The sequence below is a fragment of the Mytilus edulis genome, chromosome 3, assembly GCF_963676685.1.
Source record: "Mytilus edulis chromosome 3, xbMytEdul2.2, whole genome shotgun sequence".
Lineage (NCBI taxonomy): Eukaryota > Metazoa > Mollusca > Bivalvia > Mytilida > Mytilidae > Mytilus > Mytilus edulis.
This window is the reverse complement of record NC_092346.1, coordinates 75,109,164-75,124,022: the sequence shown is the minus strand read 5'-3', so window position 1 is coordinate 75,124,022 and position 14,859 is coordinate 75,109,164. Positions and strand designations below refer to the sequence as shown.

At 32.3% G+C, this 14,859-nt stretch overlaps 2 protein-coding genes across 2 annotated transcripts in view; one reads left to right on the top strand and one right to left on the bottom strand.

Moving 5' to 3' along the window:
• The window catches only part of LOC139517441 (alpha-2A adrenergic receptor-like), a 541,200-nt gene that overhangs the window by 168,803 nt on the left and 357,538 nt on the right, over positions 1 to 14,859 (bottom strand). The gene's annotated exons all lie outside the window — the stretch shown is intronic.
• LOC139514944 (uncharacterized) lies at positions 320 to 14,051 on the top strand. The gene is made up of 8 exons (XM_071304529.1): positions 320 to 472; positions 4,450 to 4,629; positions 6,092 to 6,403; positions 7,665 to 7,719; positions 9,160 to 9,242; positions 11,337 to 11,432; positions 12,043 to 12,132; positions 13,532 to 14,051. Exons 1-8 carry the CDS (start codon positions 445 to 447, stop codon positions 13,960 to 13,962), a joined length of 1,275 nt encoding a protein of 424 aa, XP_071160630.1. The 5' UTR covers positions 320 to 444; the 3' UTR covers positions 13,963 to 14,051.

Below are 14,859 nucleotides of genomic sequence, written 5' to 3'. Positions count from 1 at the left end.
AAAAGACACAGTTAGTACGTTTAAAGGAATCTCAATTAATGTTTTATCTTGATATACAATTATTGAAGTTGTTTTCATGTCACAAGAAAAACAAAAATACTTTCATCATTAATTTAGTCGATGTTTTTAAAAAAATTCAGGCTTACGACAAATGATTTCGTACAATGCATAGTTTTAACAGAAACATAGTTTTAACATCGTTATACTACGTTAAACAAACAATTATGTGTTCTTTTATGCTTTTCAAAAAAGTAAATGGAGCGTTTAACATAACTTTGATTACCAATTATATCCATTCAAAATTAAATAGCAAGCATTCTAAGTCATTTGATATACAGTAATAAACAAACCATGGAGATCGACGCAGTAAGATGAAAAGACAAGAAAACAAACAACTATTGTTAATTTTGTTGTATCTTTATTGAAGGAATTTGCATTTCAAAAATGTTGATAAAGGAACGTGGCTTAATACGTGAGTAATTAATTTACTAAGTTTACCATAAAGAAGTTTTTATAAAACCTTAGATAAATCTGTTTTAAAGACCGTACTTTATAGCATTTTTTAAGACTGCAAAGATTACATTATAATAAATGAATTTAAGCTTTTGTCGAAGGCGCTTAGAAAATAGCAAGATCTTTTTAAGTTAAGAGACTTTGCAAAAACTCTTTGAGAGGTCCAATGGTGGCCTGTTGCAAGGGAAAATGTCTGTCACTGTCCAATATTCTCTATTTATTCAATGGAGGTCCAAGTAGTCGCGATTTTCACCTCAGACGGCCTCTATTACAGACCTACCTCTTGTATTCATTGTGAAGTTGTTCTAGTCCTGAACATGCACTAAATATTTTACATTAGACGTCATGCAATCATCAATCACTCATTGTGAAAATCAGCCTATTGTTATGCTGTTCTAGACCCCGTACTCGTGACACCTTTAGAAATCTCAAAGTTCTCAAAGTTTTGCGTATCAATAGACCTAACACCCACGATTTAATAACGATATCCTTGTATAATACCATCTTATATTAGTACCGTTGTGTAAATCTTTATACCACAATTATTATGCAGAGTAGTACAAAACTAAGTCTGGCCTAAATTTTATGTTAAACAAGTGAGTTATCTTCCCTTGAACACAAAAGTAAATTTGTATTAAGATAAGCATTATTTTGTTGTCAAATAATATGTTTTAAATGTTGCAATTTTTTTATTTTTTTATTTATTCTATGTATTAGTTTGCATTCATTATAAAATATGGATTTAAGGTATTTATTACATATATGCAGTATTTCAGGAAGTAAAAAAAATATGAAAGCAGTCTCGCATGAATTATGATTTTCTTTGTTTTGCAAATATCATAATCACAGTTGAAGAGCAAATATCATGATGGAGGGAAAAATATAAAAATAATGTCATATAATTGTCAAGGACTTCACATGAGGAAAAAACGGGGAGATATTTTCATTATCTTCATTCAAAATATTAAAACATATATTGTATCCAGGATACACAGGATACACACTTTGTAGAACAAGATGAAGATTTGATAAATAGAATAGCATTGTGTTTTTAATGCATTTGTATTAAATAAACGACGAGTTGCTCTCCTGTTTAGAAATTTTTTGACTATAAAATACATTATAAAACCTGTGGATTGCAATCTGGTGGTATTGGATCTTAATATTGAAGGCAAGAGATTTACTCTGATTTATGGGTATTGGCCAAATGTTGACACTCCCTGCTTTTATGACAAAGTATCAGAAATTCTAGCTCTCTTTGATTTAGATTTCTTTTTGATTTCTGAAAACCTTATAGATGACATTTGTGAAGAAAGCATTGGTAATAGCTACAAGTCAAATCATTCGCCAGTGATTTTAACTTAAAATTAAAGGAATTCATAAAAACAGAGGACTTTTTAGGTTTATTGACTCTCCCCTTTATGAGCCTGATTTTTTTTAAACAACAAATTACACAGTTTAGCAAGAATGCCCGTGTATAGAGGAGATGCTTTACATGTTAGTTTGCAATTAATAACCAACTATTTTTTGGACATTCCTCACCCTGAGATTTGAGACTAATGTCTTAAAGATTAACTGATGAGATAGGAAAACTAGAAAAAAGGTAAGCACAGAGGACAATCTTAATAAAATGGAAGCCAAAAAATGTCAACTTAGAATTTTGAGACGAAACAAGGTTAAAAGGCAATATGTTAAGTGAAGATATATATATATGATATCATTGATAAACTTACATCACTGTGTCGGCTATTTGCTGATGACACTTCATTCAGTTATTCTGGTAACGACGGAGAACAGATTCAATCTATTATCAATCGAGACCTGAAAGAGCTGAATGTTTGGTCTTCTGAATGGCTTACTTCTTTCAATCCTGATACTTAGATTTTCACCAATATTGAAATTCCAGACTAAGCTTTTCCTTAATTGGTAAAATATCCCTTTAAGGACATCTTGTGAGCACCTGAGAGTTCATTTCAGTAATGATGAAAAATACAACAAGCATAACTAAAGTGTAATCACAAATGTAAAGAAACACTAAAATTTTCTGCGTTAACCTAAATACCGACTATCCCGAAACAATTTAGAGAAAATATGTACCTTATTTTAACTACACCCATTATTGAATAACGGAAATTTGGGCTAATTGTGGAATATGTTTTCCATTTAAATCAGAAAATTTGCATAAGTGGTTGCAATAATTGTATCCGGTCTACTTATTTCCACTTAAACTGAAACCTTGCACTCTGATCATGAGGTTTGTTGGGAATCTTTTATTAAATCTTTGAGTTAAGTTATAATCGTTATAAATTTTTATTTTTTATTTTTTTAAGTTAAAACCAACCTGAATAACATTATTATTCAAATATAAACATTCACAGTCGTACAATCTATCGACACTGTTACTTTGTCAGGGCACAAGGTCATGTTATTTTATAATGACGTCTAACACCTATAAATCTATGAGAAGTTGGATTTAAACAATTTGATATTAAAATCGAAGATACATGAATGGTTATGTAAAAAATGGATTTAAGCTAGTTTTCATTAACAGCACGCAATTTCAGGTCTGAACTTTGTGACATGTGTTTTTGTAAATAAACTCATCACAGATACTAGGAATGAAATTTTATATTTACGTCAGACGCGCGTTTCGTCTACAAAATACTCATTAGTGACGCTAGAATAAAAAAAATGTTAAAAAGACAAATAAATTACAAAGTTGAAGAGCATTGAAGAGCAAAAAATTCTAAAAGTTTTGCCAAATACAGCTAAGGTAATCTATTCCTGAGGTAGAAAAGCCTTAGCATTTTAAAAATTCAAAGTAACTGTTTTGTTAACAGTTAATTTGTAATTATGAACATATCAATGATAAATCAAGTCAGCACAGAAGTGTTGACTACTTGGCTGGTGATACCCTCGAGGAATTAAAACTCCACCAGCAGTGCCATCGACCCAGTGGTTGTAAATAATCTCATCATAGATATCAGGACTGAAATTTTATATTTAAGTTGTTTTTGTGCATTGCATCGATCTGATGAGTAAAACCCTTGTCAACTGATTTCTATAGTTTGTTTTATTTTGTGCTGTTACACCTCTGTCATAGGTTGGGGAGGACTGATGCGCCTGCAATAATGTTAAAAATCCTACCACATTTGGTATGTTACTGTCCAAACTCTGCAGTCAGTAAATCATTGGTTGTTAGTTATTGATGATAACAAATGTATCATAAAATTGAGAATGGAAATGGCGAATGTGTCAAAGAGACAACAACCCGACCAAAGGGCAGAAAACAGTCGAAGGCCATCACTTGGTAGTCAACATGGCGACAAAATCACTCACCAGTGGCCGGCTTGAGGGGTCCCTTTAACCAGATGTGTACTAGTTCAGTGAAATGGACAACACACGTGTACTCAACTCCAAAAAAACATAATTGAACTAAAATTTTAAAAACTGATACAAGACTAACAAATGCAAAATGTTCCTGATTAGGGACAGGCACTAAAACGCGGCGGTGTTAAACATGTTTTGTGAGATCTCAACCCTCCCCTATACCTCTAGCCAATATAAAATAAACAAACCCATAGAAATTTTGGTTTTTCGTTTATTGGTTTTAACATAAATGCAGCCGTTAGTTTTATCGTTGGAATTGTTAGACATTTATAAAATTTCAGGAGCTTTTTGTTTAGCTTGGTATGCGGTATAGGTTTCGCTCATTGTTGTAAGCCGTCTGGGAATAACCTTCTTAGTTATTTGGTGTCTGGTGGAGGTTATCTTATCGGCAATCACATCACATCGTATTATCATATATAAGCATGTGCTTAAAAATTAATTCAACATAATATTATCTACTTGAAATAAAAACAAAATGCTATGATCTTGTTTCAGTAACTTTTGTAACTTTAGACATGACTTGTATCAAACTAATTTTTGTTTCAGCACTATTTCTTTTGAGTATTACTGATGCAGTACTGGTATACGAAATTCGTTGTCCTGGACGATCGGAAAAGAGGCTTCTTTCAAATCGATGTCCGAATCCCAGTCAGTTCCATTGCTTATTAACTGCCGCTGATGAAGTATACAAGTCGGAATGTCGAAATAGAGAATGGGTGATTAAAGGTATTACATTTATGCATTCTAATTAAATATAACTAGTAAAAGGATGTACGTCAAAATCTAAAAAGGAAATTTAAAGGGGGATTAGCTACGAAGTTGCAACATCACAAAATAATTTTTGGTTTTATCGAGCATTTATAAAACAGGAATTGTGAAATAATGTATCGATTTAAGCAGTCAGTATGGTTCAATTTTGTCAAAATAAACCCATAAACATCTATGAGGTATAATATGCTTGCAAGTCAATAATTTAACTCATTTCTAATGTGCATTGTAGGATTTATCTTTTGCATTGATTGATAATTTGTTCTTGTCCCGAACATGAATGAAGAATTTGACAGCATAAGAAATCAAATAACGTTTATCAATCTTTTCTTGACCCATTTATGGGCATTATATTATCTGGTCTGTGCGTCCGTTCGTCCGTCTGGCACGATTGAAGTAAAAGTTTTTGGTCAAGATAGTTTTTGATAAAGTTGAAGTCCTATCAATTTAAAACTTGGTACACATGTTTCTTATGATATGGCCTTTCTAATCTTAATGCCAAATTTTAAAATTTCACTGTCCACTGAACATAGAAAGTGACAGTGCGATTAGGGCATCCGTGTTCTATGGACACATTCTTGTTTCATTTGAATTTAAACCGGTTTTCTAACGGTATATATTAGAATCGGCATGCGCTGCAGACAGGTTATAATTTTCCTTTTTTCAAATTTTGTTATGATTTTTACTTTGATCATTCTTGTTACTGTGCTCTGTTTTTACTTCATCGAAAGGTCAATCAGTTTAAAATTTGAATATTGTGTTTCAGGGTATAATTTGATTCGGTGAACTTTTGTCGATTTGTGTCGTTAAAGGGACACTAGCTTCGAAATATGACATTTTGTTCATTTTGTCAAAACAAGCAAAAAAACATTGCTGATGAACTATTATTATTCACATCATTGCATCCATATCCATGTGACCTTCAGTTCAACCCATTAGCTAGAGATTGGTTACGCATGTATAAATTATGTGCAGTCATTAATGTCCCTAATGAACACAATTAAGTTATGCCTGAAGCAAAACACATCAGTATATGAAGAAAAGGGCTACCAGTCATTTTAACTTTTTAAGTGAATATTTACTCAAATTTATCAGAATAGCCGTAGAATTATGAATTAACAAAGTAAATTAAAAATAACGTGATTATGTATTTGATTTAATATAATAATAAATTTATCTATATAAAGGTAAATGTTGAACACACGAAAGTAACCTTCGTAAAAAGTAACTCAGCAGGATTACTGCAACCAAAACCGAGGTTGATCCTTGCCCAAACCCACACATTTTATGATTCTTCACTACTCCACATTAGTTTACCTAGATTCCACTTTGTTACCCCCTATATGCCTTGGGAAAGCAGACAAAGAGCAGTTTTTAATTCTTAACATCGACTTTGATGATATGAAATGTTCTACTTTAGGGAATTATCCCGTAAGACGAGGTTTTAGGCAGTATATCGATTATGAACCTTGTCCGATAGACAGATACCAATCATTTGTATTCTGGTCCAATGGAGATCATCAGTGCAGCATGTTAAAGTCATTGTGTTCAGAGAAAGGTCAAGTTCAATATGATAATGGAACAAGTACTAGTGATAAAAGATGTAATTGTGATACTGCAAGTGGTTATGTTTTTGCAGTCCCACCGAAAAATAAACGTTTTTGTGTGTCATCTGAAGAAGACTGTAGTTGTCTACAAAAGACATGCATGGATCTCCATAGACAGAATGCAGGTAAAGCTGTCAAGTAACTAATAAAGTTAAAAGTTTTCAAGCACGAAATATCTGTAATTTTTTTAGATACTGAATAAAAGTAAACTTGTGAAATGAGGATAATTTGTTGAAATAAGATTAAAACGTGTAAAGTTTTTAATCTTACCTGCTTTTACAACAATTATAAAATTAGGAAAAACTTAACTGTCTCGAGCTCTCTCGCTTTCTTTGAACATGGAAGTAATATTCAAAAATTACTTCCATACTTTAGAGTAGAATGGCATACTTTTCTTGCAACCATTATGTCATTACGATTTTTTTATTGGTTGGTAATGCATGATATCAAGTTTTGTTTGGTGTGTTTTTAAGTAGGTACAGTTTTTGGCCAAAAAATATAGCAGTTCTACAAAATTATTTAAATGTAAACTTTTAGCTATTTATTTGTAAGTTAAAATCTTCTGTTACATAAATATGAGCTGTTTTTGACAACACAACGCACATGAATCGGATGCTAGATTACAGCAATCCTCACAGTTTTAGCATTGAAGTTAAATTGTATACGGTTTCCGTAAAAAAAAATCTGAAAAGTGAGTATATATATTATTTAATTGATAGATTTTTCAGGTTTAAGCTTGATCGTTAGCGTCTTTAATGCCTAAATCAGTTTAAATCTATGACATCAACTAATTGAATAGACTTAAGTAGACACTTTAGTGTTTAAAAAGTATCCGAAATCAGAAGATCTTGAAATGGGAGGCCAAAATCGGACCTACTCCATTAAATTCGATTCCTAAAAAAATGCTTTTTCGGTATACCAGATACATGTATTTTTTAAAAGAGCATTAGCTTCGAGATATACATGTAAGCAAAATAAAAGATTATATTTTAATCGTTCAATAATTTATGAAAGGTAAACAATAAAATAATATTCGCTCTTAGCAGCCAATTTGGTCCAATTTTGTCAAAATAAGACAAGAAACATCGATAATGAATCATTCACTTGCAAGTGAATGATTCGACCACGTGGATCCGTATTCATGTGACCTTCAATAAAGCCCCTTATCTAGAGAAGGGTTGCACATATAGGCGTGTTTAGCTATTAAAAGGAGACAATTAGACGTAATGTTTCCATAATCTATACAGAGAGCAACCCAATGGTCAATAAATTAAACACAGATTTGTAAGAACTTCCAATACAATTATGTTGCCATATTAGAAATTTGATTGCGGTTAAATCTAGTTTCTTCACTTAATTTGTTTCTGCATCATATATAATTTCTAGATAATGATTGTGCTAGACGGGAAATGATAGAAACATATACAGTTTCCACGACAGGGTAAGTTGTATTATGTAACATGTTATTTGTGTTGTACTAACATTGCAAACTTTGATAAAACATTCATGTAAAGGGGCTCACTAACATTATTTAACAAGCAACATTCTATGGGCCTGTCCCAAGTGAGGAGCCTATAATTCAGTTTGTTGCTGTGTTACATATTTGTTTTTCGTTCAGTATTGTGTACATAAATAAAGGCGTTAGTTTTCTTGTTTGGATTGTATTACATTTGTCATTTTGAGGCCGTTTATAGCTGACTATGCGGTATATCTTTGCTCCTTGTTTAAGGGCGTACGGTGACCTATAGCTGTTAATTTCTGTGTAGTTTGGTCTCTTGTGAATACTTGTCTCATATGCAATCACCTGTTTATATGTATGTGTGATAATGTAATTGTTTCCTCATACGTTGATGCTTTGTATAATACATTTGAAGTCTGTTGTGTTCATGACTTTCGAAGTAGATATTTCTGTCGTTTTACATTCAATGGTTAAAATTCAAATCAATCGAAACTAGCTTGTTCCTTTTATGATCATAGTGAAATCATAGATCGTTTTTTGCTTTGTTTTTTTTTTAGTATTTTCCCGCTACATCATTAGTATAACTTCATTTCATATCTTTATTGCCAGCAATTGCTCATTATACGCAAAGACGCATATCATTCTATCAATTGCTTTTAAATTGAATTCAGGGACTTTTATTATAATATGTTGCATAAGTTTCACGTATACGTTTGGTGAACGCTGCAACTCCAGGATATTCATATGCAGCATAAAAATTTTCATCCAGCTCAAGCGTTTGTTTAGCGTATACCTGCACGCTACACACACGTAATACACACGCTACAAGCGCGTTGAAAACGCTATAGATAATTTTGAGACACGTTTAGAGCACGTTGTATACGCTTCAAGATCGTTCGACCTTAACTAAAACATATGGGTGTATGTTTGTAACAAACACCCTAAATAAAACGTCCCAGAGACGCCGAAAGCACGGATTATCGTCCGAGATACGACCGGGACGCGTCTCATATGCGTTCAGAACATTTTTGTTCCTTCGTAGCGTGTATTCCATCTACGTTAGACTTACGCCAGACTTACGCCAGACTTACGCCAGACTTACCCCAACATACTTTACTTGAACGCCCGATAAACGCTTTTGTACGCTTCTGCACGGTTAAAGCTCGTTGTACACACGATACAGATATGATTGACAGGTTGAATGCATCCAAAATTACTAGCGTATTAGCAGCGTACATGATTTTTTACCACGCCCGGCGTACGTCGAAGATATACGCTGATGTGTGACGCTGGTATAAGCTTGTTCATAATTAATTTGAGAACTAATTGCACGTTTATGCATTGCGTTAATTTGTAAACAGAAATAGAAATTTTTATTATATAAGGGGAATATCCATAACAGAATACTACACTGTTTTACAGACATAAGAGAATGGACATTAAAGAAGAACATAATTCAACAAAACAGATCTCCAGGTTTACAAACACAATACATATAAAATCAGGTACACCATATCCAACATTTTTCTTTCTATTTTGGTTATATTTTCAACCAATATAGAAACAATAAATTATACCTTGCCAAGATTCATTATTATATAACCTTTGTCATTAAAAAATGATTTGGCTCAGCCCTTAACAGGCTCATTGCATTTGCTCCAATTTTTTCACAATCCAATCTTTCATTTGCGCCTCAATGTTATATTTCATTTTCAATGGATCAAGTATTGTGTTAGTTCAAATAATCATGATGTCATCATAGCATTTACTTAAGATAGCCTTTCAATACCGTCATAATCATGATAATGGTTTGGACTTGTATTGTAGAAATAATTATTTGAATATCAAGATTATTTATTCGTAACAAAAATACGTCACTATTTCTGATGTAATGTGTTGTCATTTTTGGAAGATCTACGTTGTTATTCCGTTTTGAACATGATGTAACTACTATTATCTTATTTATTTGTGTGTTTCTCTGTGCTGAGGAATTTCGTGTTTGCGTGTGCTGTTTTTTTCTGTCACATAGTGTTGCCATTTATGCGATATCTTTTTAACATTGCCATATAAGCGTTTGGCTAGCGATAACATGTTGCTTTAAATTGTTTCTGTTGTTACGTTATTTCTTTTATAGTTGATGTGCTTCCCTTGTTTTTTCCCCTCAATCGATATATGACTTTTAAACATACTACTGTTGCCTTTGAGCGCCACTGAATAGTCTTAAGACGGACCGTGCGTCTGTCGTACTAAATTATAACCCTGGCACCTTTGGTAACTATTTACACCACTGGGTCGATGCCACTGCTGGTGGATGTTTCGTCCTCGAGAGTATCACAAGCCCAGTAGTCCACACTTCGGTGTTGACATGAATATCAATAACGTGGTCATTTTCATAAATTACCTGTTTACAAAACTTTGAATTTTTCGAAAAACTAAGTTCTTTCTTATCCCAGGAATAGATTACCTAGCCGTATTTGGCGCAACCTTTTTGAAATTTTGGATCCTCAATGCTCTTCAACTTTGTATAGGTTTGGCTTTATAACTATTTTGATATGAGCGCCCCTGATGAGTCTTATTTAGACGAAAAGCGCGTCTGGCATACTAAGTTATGATCCTGGTACCTTTGATTCCTATAGATATCAAAAGGAAGACAGATTTGTGAGTTTGTATAAAATCATCCTTTGTGAAGAATATGTAGGATTACCAGTTATGCTGTTTATTTCAAGATCTTTTGTGAAACATTGCAAATGTTTGTTGTTTACATGCAAATAAAGTATTTATCAGCTAGAACAACGACATATTTGTCATGCAACAAGAATAATTTATCCACAATCTCCGGGGTAATGGCATGGGTTAAAAACCCTTGTGCTCATAGTACATCATATGTTTTAAAAGAGGGACGAAAGATACCAAAGGGACAGTCAAACTCATAAATCTAAAACAAACTGACAACTCCATGGCTAAAAATGAAAAAGACAAACAGAAAAACAATAGTACACACGACACAACATAGAAAACTAAAGAATAAACAACACGAACCCCACCAAAAACTAGGGGTGATCTCAGGTGCTCCGGAAGGGTAAGCAGATCCTGCTCCACATGTGGCACCCGTCGTGTTGCTTATGTGATTACAAATCCGGTAAATAGTCTAATTCGGTAGGTCATATTCATGAAAGGGAAGGGGATTGTAGTTACGACGTAAGGAACATATCCGATATCATTTGTGAAACGGTTATTCCATAACGGTCAACCAACTCGTGATGGCGTCCGTAAAATTTACGAAGGGATGATTTCAACTTCACTATTTGGAACTCTTGGTTTAAGAGTCGATTTAAAAAAAAATTGATTGATCATAAGTATACTGAATTTTAGTCGTAAATATTTTTGTTAGTTATTTATTTATTCTTTGTTTAGACTTTTATTTTATGGTAATATTGTAAATTATCTGAAATTTCCTTTGCAATGAAAAAAATAACCAAAACCACATATTTAGTGCATTCGGCCTCTTCCATTCTTCTTAGCAAGTATGATACAAATGTATGATACAGAGAGCAGTTGGAATGCAACTTAATACATTGTATATTTAACATTGTTTTCAGAAGGAATATTATTTTATGGGATGGCAGTGTTTCTAATTATTGTAACTATAATGTTTGATCTGATGGTAATTATTAGTGTTGCATTCTGTCGGCTAGGTACGTACCATTTTTACCGGAGATATGATAAAGATCATTGTCAAATAGCAAAATCAAATAATGTTGTTTGTTTTTACGACAATACCTCATACAGGTATTCCATTTAAACAAAATGAAAATGATTTATAACAAATAGAAATCTGTCTATCTTCAGACATATATTGACGTTTTTTTCGGAGAAAATATTCATAATAAACGTTTAGGAATAACAAAAGGAATCTTCAATATTGGAATGAATGTGTTTTTTGTACAAATAATGTTCAAGGATAAAATGTTTGGAATTTAACATTTAATCAAACGTTGTAGGTGAGAAAGGATCATGATATCAGCTGTTCGCGTCAAGACACGCTTAGCAATAAGCATGAATAACCTTCATGTTTATCGGTAAAAACATATAAGTGAACACAAAGAAACAAAAAACATCTTATAATTGAATACGAATGAAACACACAAAAACATATATAAACTGTACATTGTAAATGAAAATGAAATATAATTAATCTAGTTGTGAACATATTTGAACAAAAGTTAACGTTTGCCATGCAATTCAAAGGTTGTAACTTTTGCTCAAGAAAGGCTTTTTTAATGTCTTCAGTAATTTATGTTTCAGAACTACTTTGTCAAAGGGAACATGAAAAAAGAGACACAGTTCTACCTAAAATCGATTTTGTAAACAGAGGAAAACAGTTAATTTTATCAGGTAAAATACTATCTACAGGAGTCAACGAAATGAACAGCCTCACTGAAACAGCTAAAGACGCATGGGAATATTCACATGCAGTCAATAACTAGAACTTTTTTATTAACCCCGGAAACTCATCAAGTATAAATAAGGTCGAACATAAAGAGTACATCCACGTACAATCATATCGTATATAGAATCTAGCAACTTACATGAAAGAAATTAACACAAATGGTTCTTTTTTTAGTCAGTTCTCGAAATATTCTACGCACAATATCATGAGTTGGTGTTAGAAAAGTGACTACAGATATAGGCAAAATACAGTCAACGTTTATATTGTTCATTAAGTTACCGAATGCGACTTACAACAAATAAATAACAGTGTGGTCTGCTAACCTAATAAATTACACATAAGATCCAGTATCTCCAGTATCTTTTTATAGGGAATAATTCTTTAACCTGTAGTTTTCTTGGAAGTGCTTTATGGATTATACATGCCTTTTATTTTTTCAGTGCAGCCCGATGCCCGTCTTTTTCATTTGCCCCTTAGTTTTGTGTCCCGGCCTAAGTCAATGAGTTTCAAATCAAAACATATTTAAATGCAACTACACCATGTGCTCAGTTTTTCAAGTTTAAAACTTTTGTTTATTTGTTTATTCATTTGTTTATGTGTTCATTGATTAATGTCATCCCCGTTATTTTGTGTATGATGGGGTTCGTGCTGCTCAGTTGTCTTTTATGTTATATTTAGTGTTTTGTGGACCTGCGTGTCTGTTAGTCGGTTTTATTTCATTACTATGGGGTTGTCAATATGTCCCCTTGGTATTTCTCACACCTTTTTATAAAACAAAAACCGGTCATCACTTTTGTATAGTATCAATTGTTTTAAAAATAAATAAAAGAAACGCAGATTCATTTCAAACGAATAAAAGAGGGACGTAAGATACCAAAGGGACAGTCAAACTCATAAATCGAAAATAAACTGACAACGCCATGAATAACTTTCTAACAAAAAAGAGTAAATAACAGGTATAATAAGAGGTATTTTATTTACCCTATAGTTGTACTGTTGAAAAAATTAAATCACAGTATTTTCTCAGTCAACTTCATTAAATATTCTTTTGGAGAGAAATATAATAAGGTGATTTTTTGTGTAACAACGTCGTACATCTTTTTGAATTTTTTGAAATATGATTGAATGTGTAATCTTATACTTATTCTGCACATTTGCAAGGAACGTAATACTTTGAAACCTCCATGACCCTATGAATATTTTACATTTTAAATTTCTTTATTACAAAAAACAATTTGTTCACGAATTTCAATACAACGGACACCTTATAAAAACACCAAAAACAAAACGTGTAGACGCACATTTCTAGTAAAAGAAAAATAATAGTTTGATTTTTTTCTTCAGATATCATTATTCTGCACAATGACGAGGACTACTACAATTTTGCCATCTATAAGGGTCACCTAAAATTTATTGCAAAGCAGTTCGGTCACAACGATGTTACTATTGAGTCGTTCAAGGATGTATTTCCATCGACGGAAAAGATTCCATTACGAGAAGTTATCAAACAATGTAAATTTTTATTTCTTTATGTTTCAGGAATATATTTTCCTTCTGAAGTTGCTATGTATGGACTGAATGAAAAAGAGATAAACTCTGTACTTATGTTGCCAAAGAAAATCACTAAATATCCATCAATCAAAACTGTGTGCGCTTATTCAAATTTTATTTACTCGGAAATCGATTTGGATTACTACAATTATAAAAACGAAAAAACAATTCGAGAATCGTACAAAGAAACATTTAAACTGATTTTGGAAAGTATAAAAAAGTAGGTGAATACATGTGTAATAAAAAATTCAAACACAACCTACTGAAAACTAACGTTGGGGCTCTATCATCATATCCAATTCAGTGCTGGTGACCGATCAACATTTTGAAGTTACTTCCCAATTCATATTGGATCCATTTATCTAATATGAAACAAATAATAATGCACAAGATTGAACAGAAAAGAAACATTAGTATGATGAACGGAATAGCATTGGATGAATGGCAGAGAAGAAACTGATGAAGACAATTTAAAATAAGTGTTTAGTTTGCATATAATTTTTGTTAAAATAATTATGCAATAAACCAAATATGAGTTATGATATAGAACTTTGACGTTACAGGCTCAAGTAGTAGTGATCATCTAGAGAACACTGTAGTATCAAAGAGTACTGAATTGACTAAATTCAATAAAACAGAAAATACTTTGAGGTTACACAAATAAACAATAAACAAACTTGATGCGATTCCTTATTTGGCAGGGAACAAACCTATGTTTAGTTCAAATTAGCTTCATGAAAATATTCAGTTACAGGAACACTTAATTACACTATAAATTCATGACAGTAAAGAATCAACATTTATTGCTAGCACTTAAAGGTCCCGTGGCTTAATTCAGAAACTATCTCACACATGATATATTTCGTTGTCTGTAGTAATCTAAATACAAGGAATATTTCAAAAAACTTACAAAAACACAAACCAAAATAACTAGACGTAATTTTGAAGACAACATGCAATATACGCCTTACAATTACAATGTGTGTCTGTGTGTGTGTAAACGGAAGACAAAATATGGCAATGCTGTAAAGAATCTAGCAAAAATTGAAGATAGTTAAGAAGTCACTGTAAAATCTGCACCTAAAATTGTCTGAATCAGTTTATCGGACTTACTGAATCAT

What these genes read in the sequence shown, in the direction of transcription:
- LOC139514944 (XM_071304529.1), top strand. Translation starts at nt 445, where the DNA reads ATGTTGATAAAGGAACGTGGCTTAATAC. An exon ending in AAAGGAACGTGGCTTAATAC is followed by an intron (nt 473 to 4,449) that starts GTGAGTAATTAA and finishes TTTTTGTTTCAG; the next exon opens with CACTATTTCTTTTGAGTATT. An exon ending in AAAACAGTTAATTTTATCAG is followed by an intron (nt 12,133 to 13,531) that starts GTAAAATACTAT and finishes TTTTTTCTTCAG; the next exon opens with ATATCATTATTCTGCACAAT.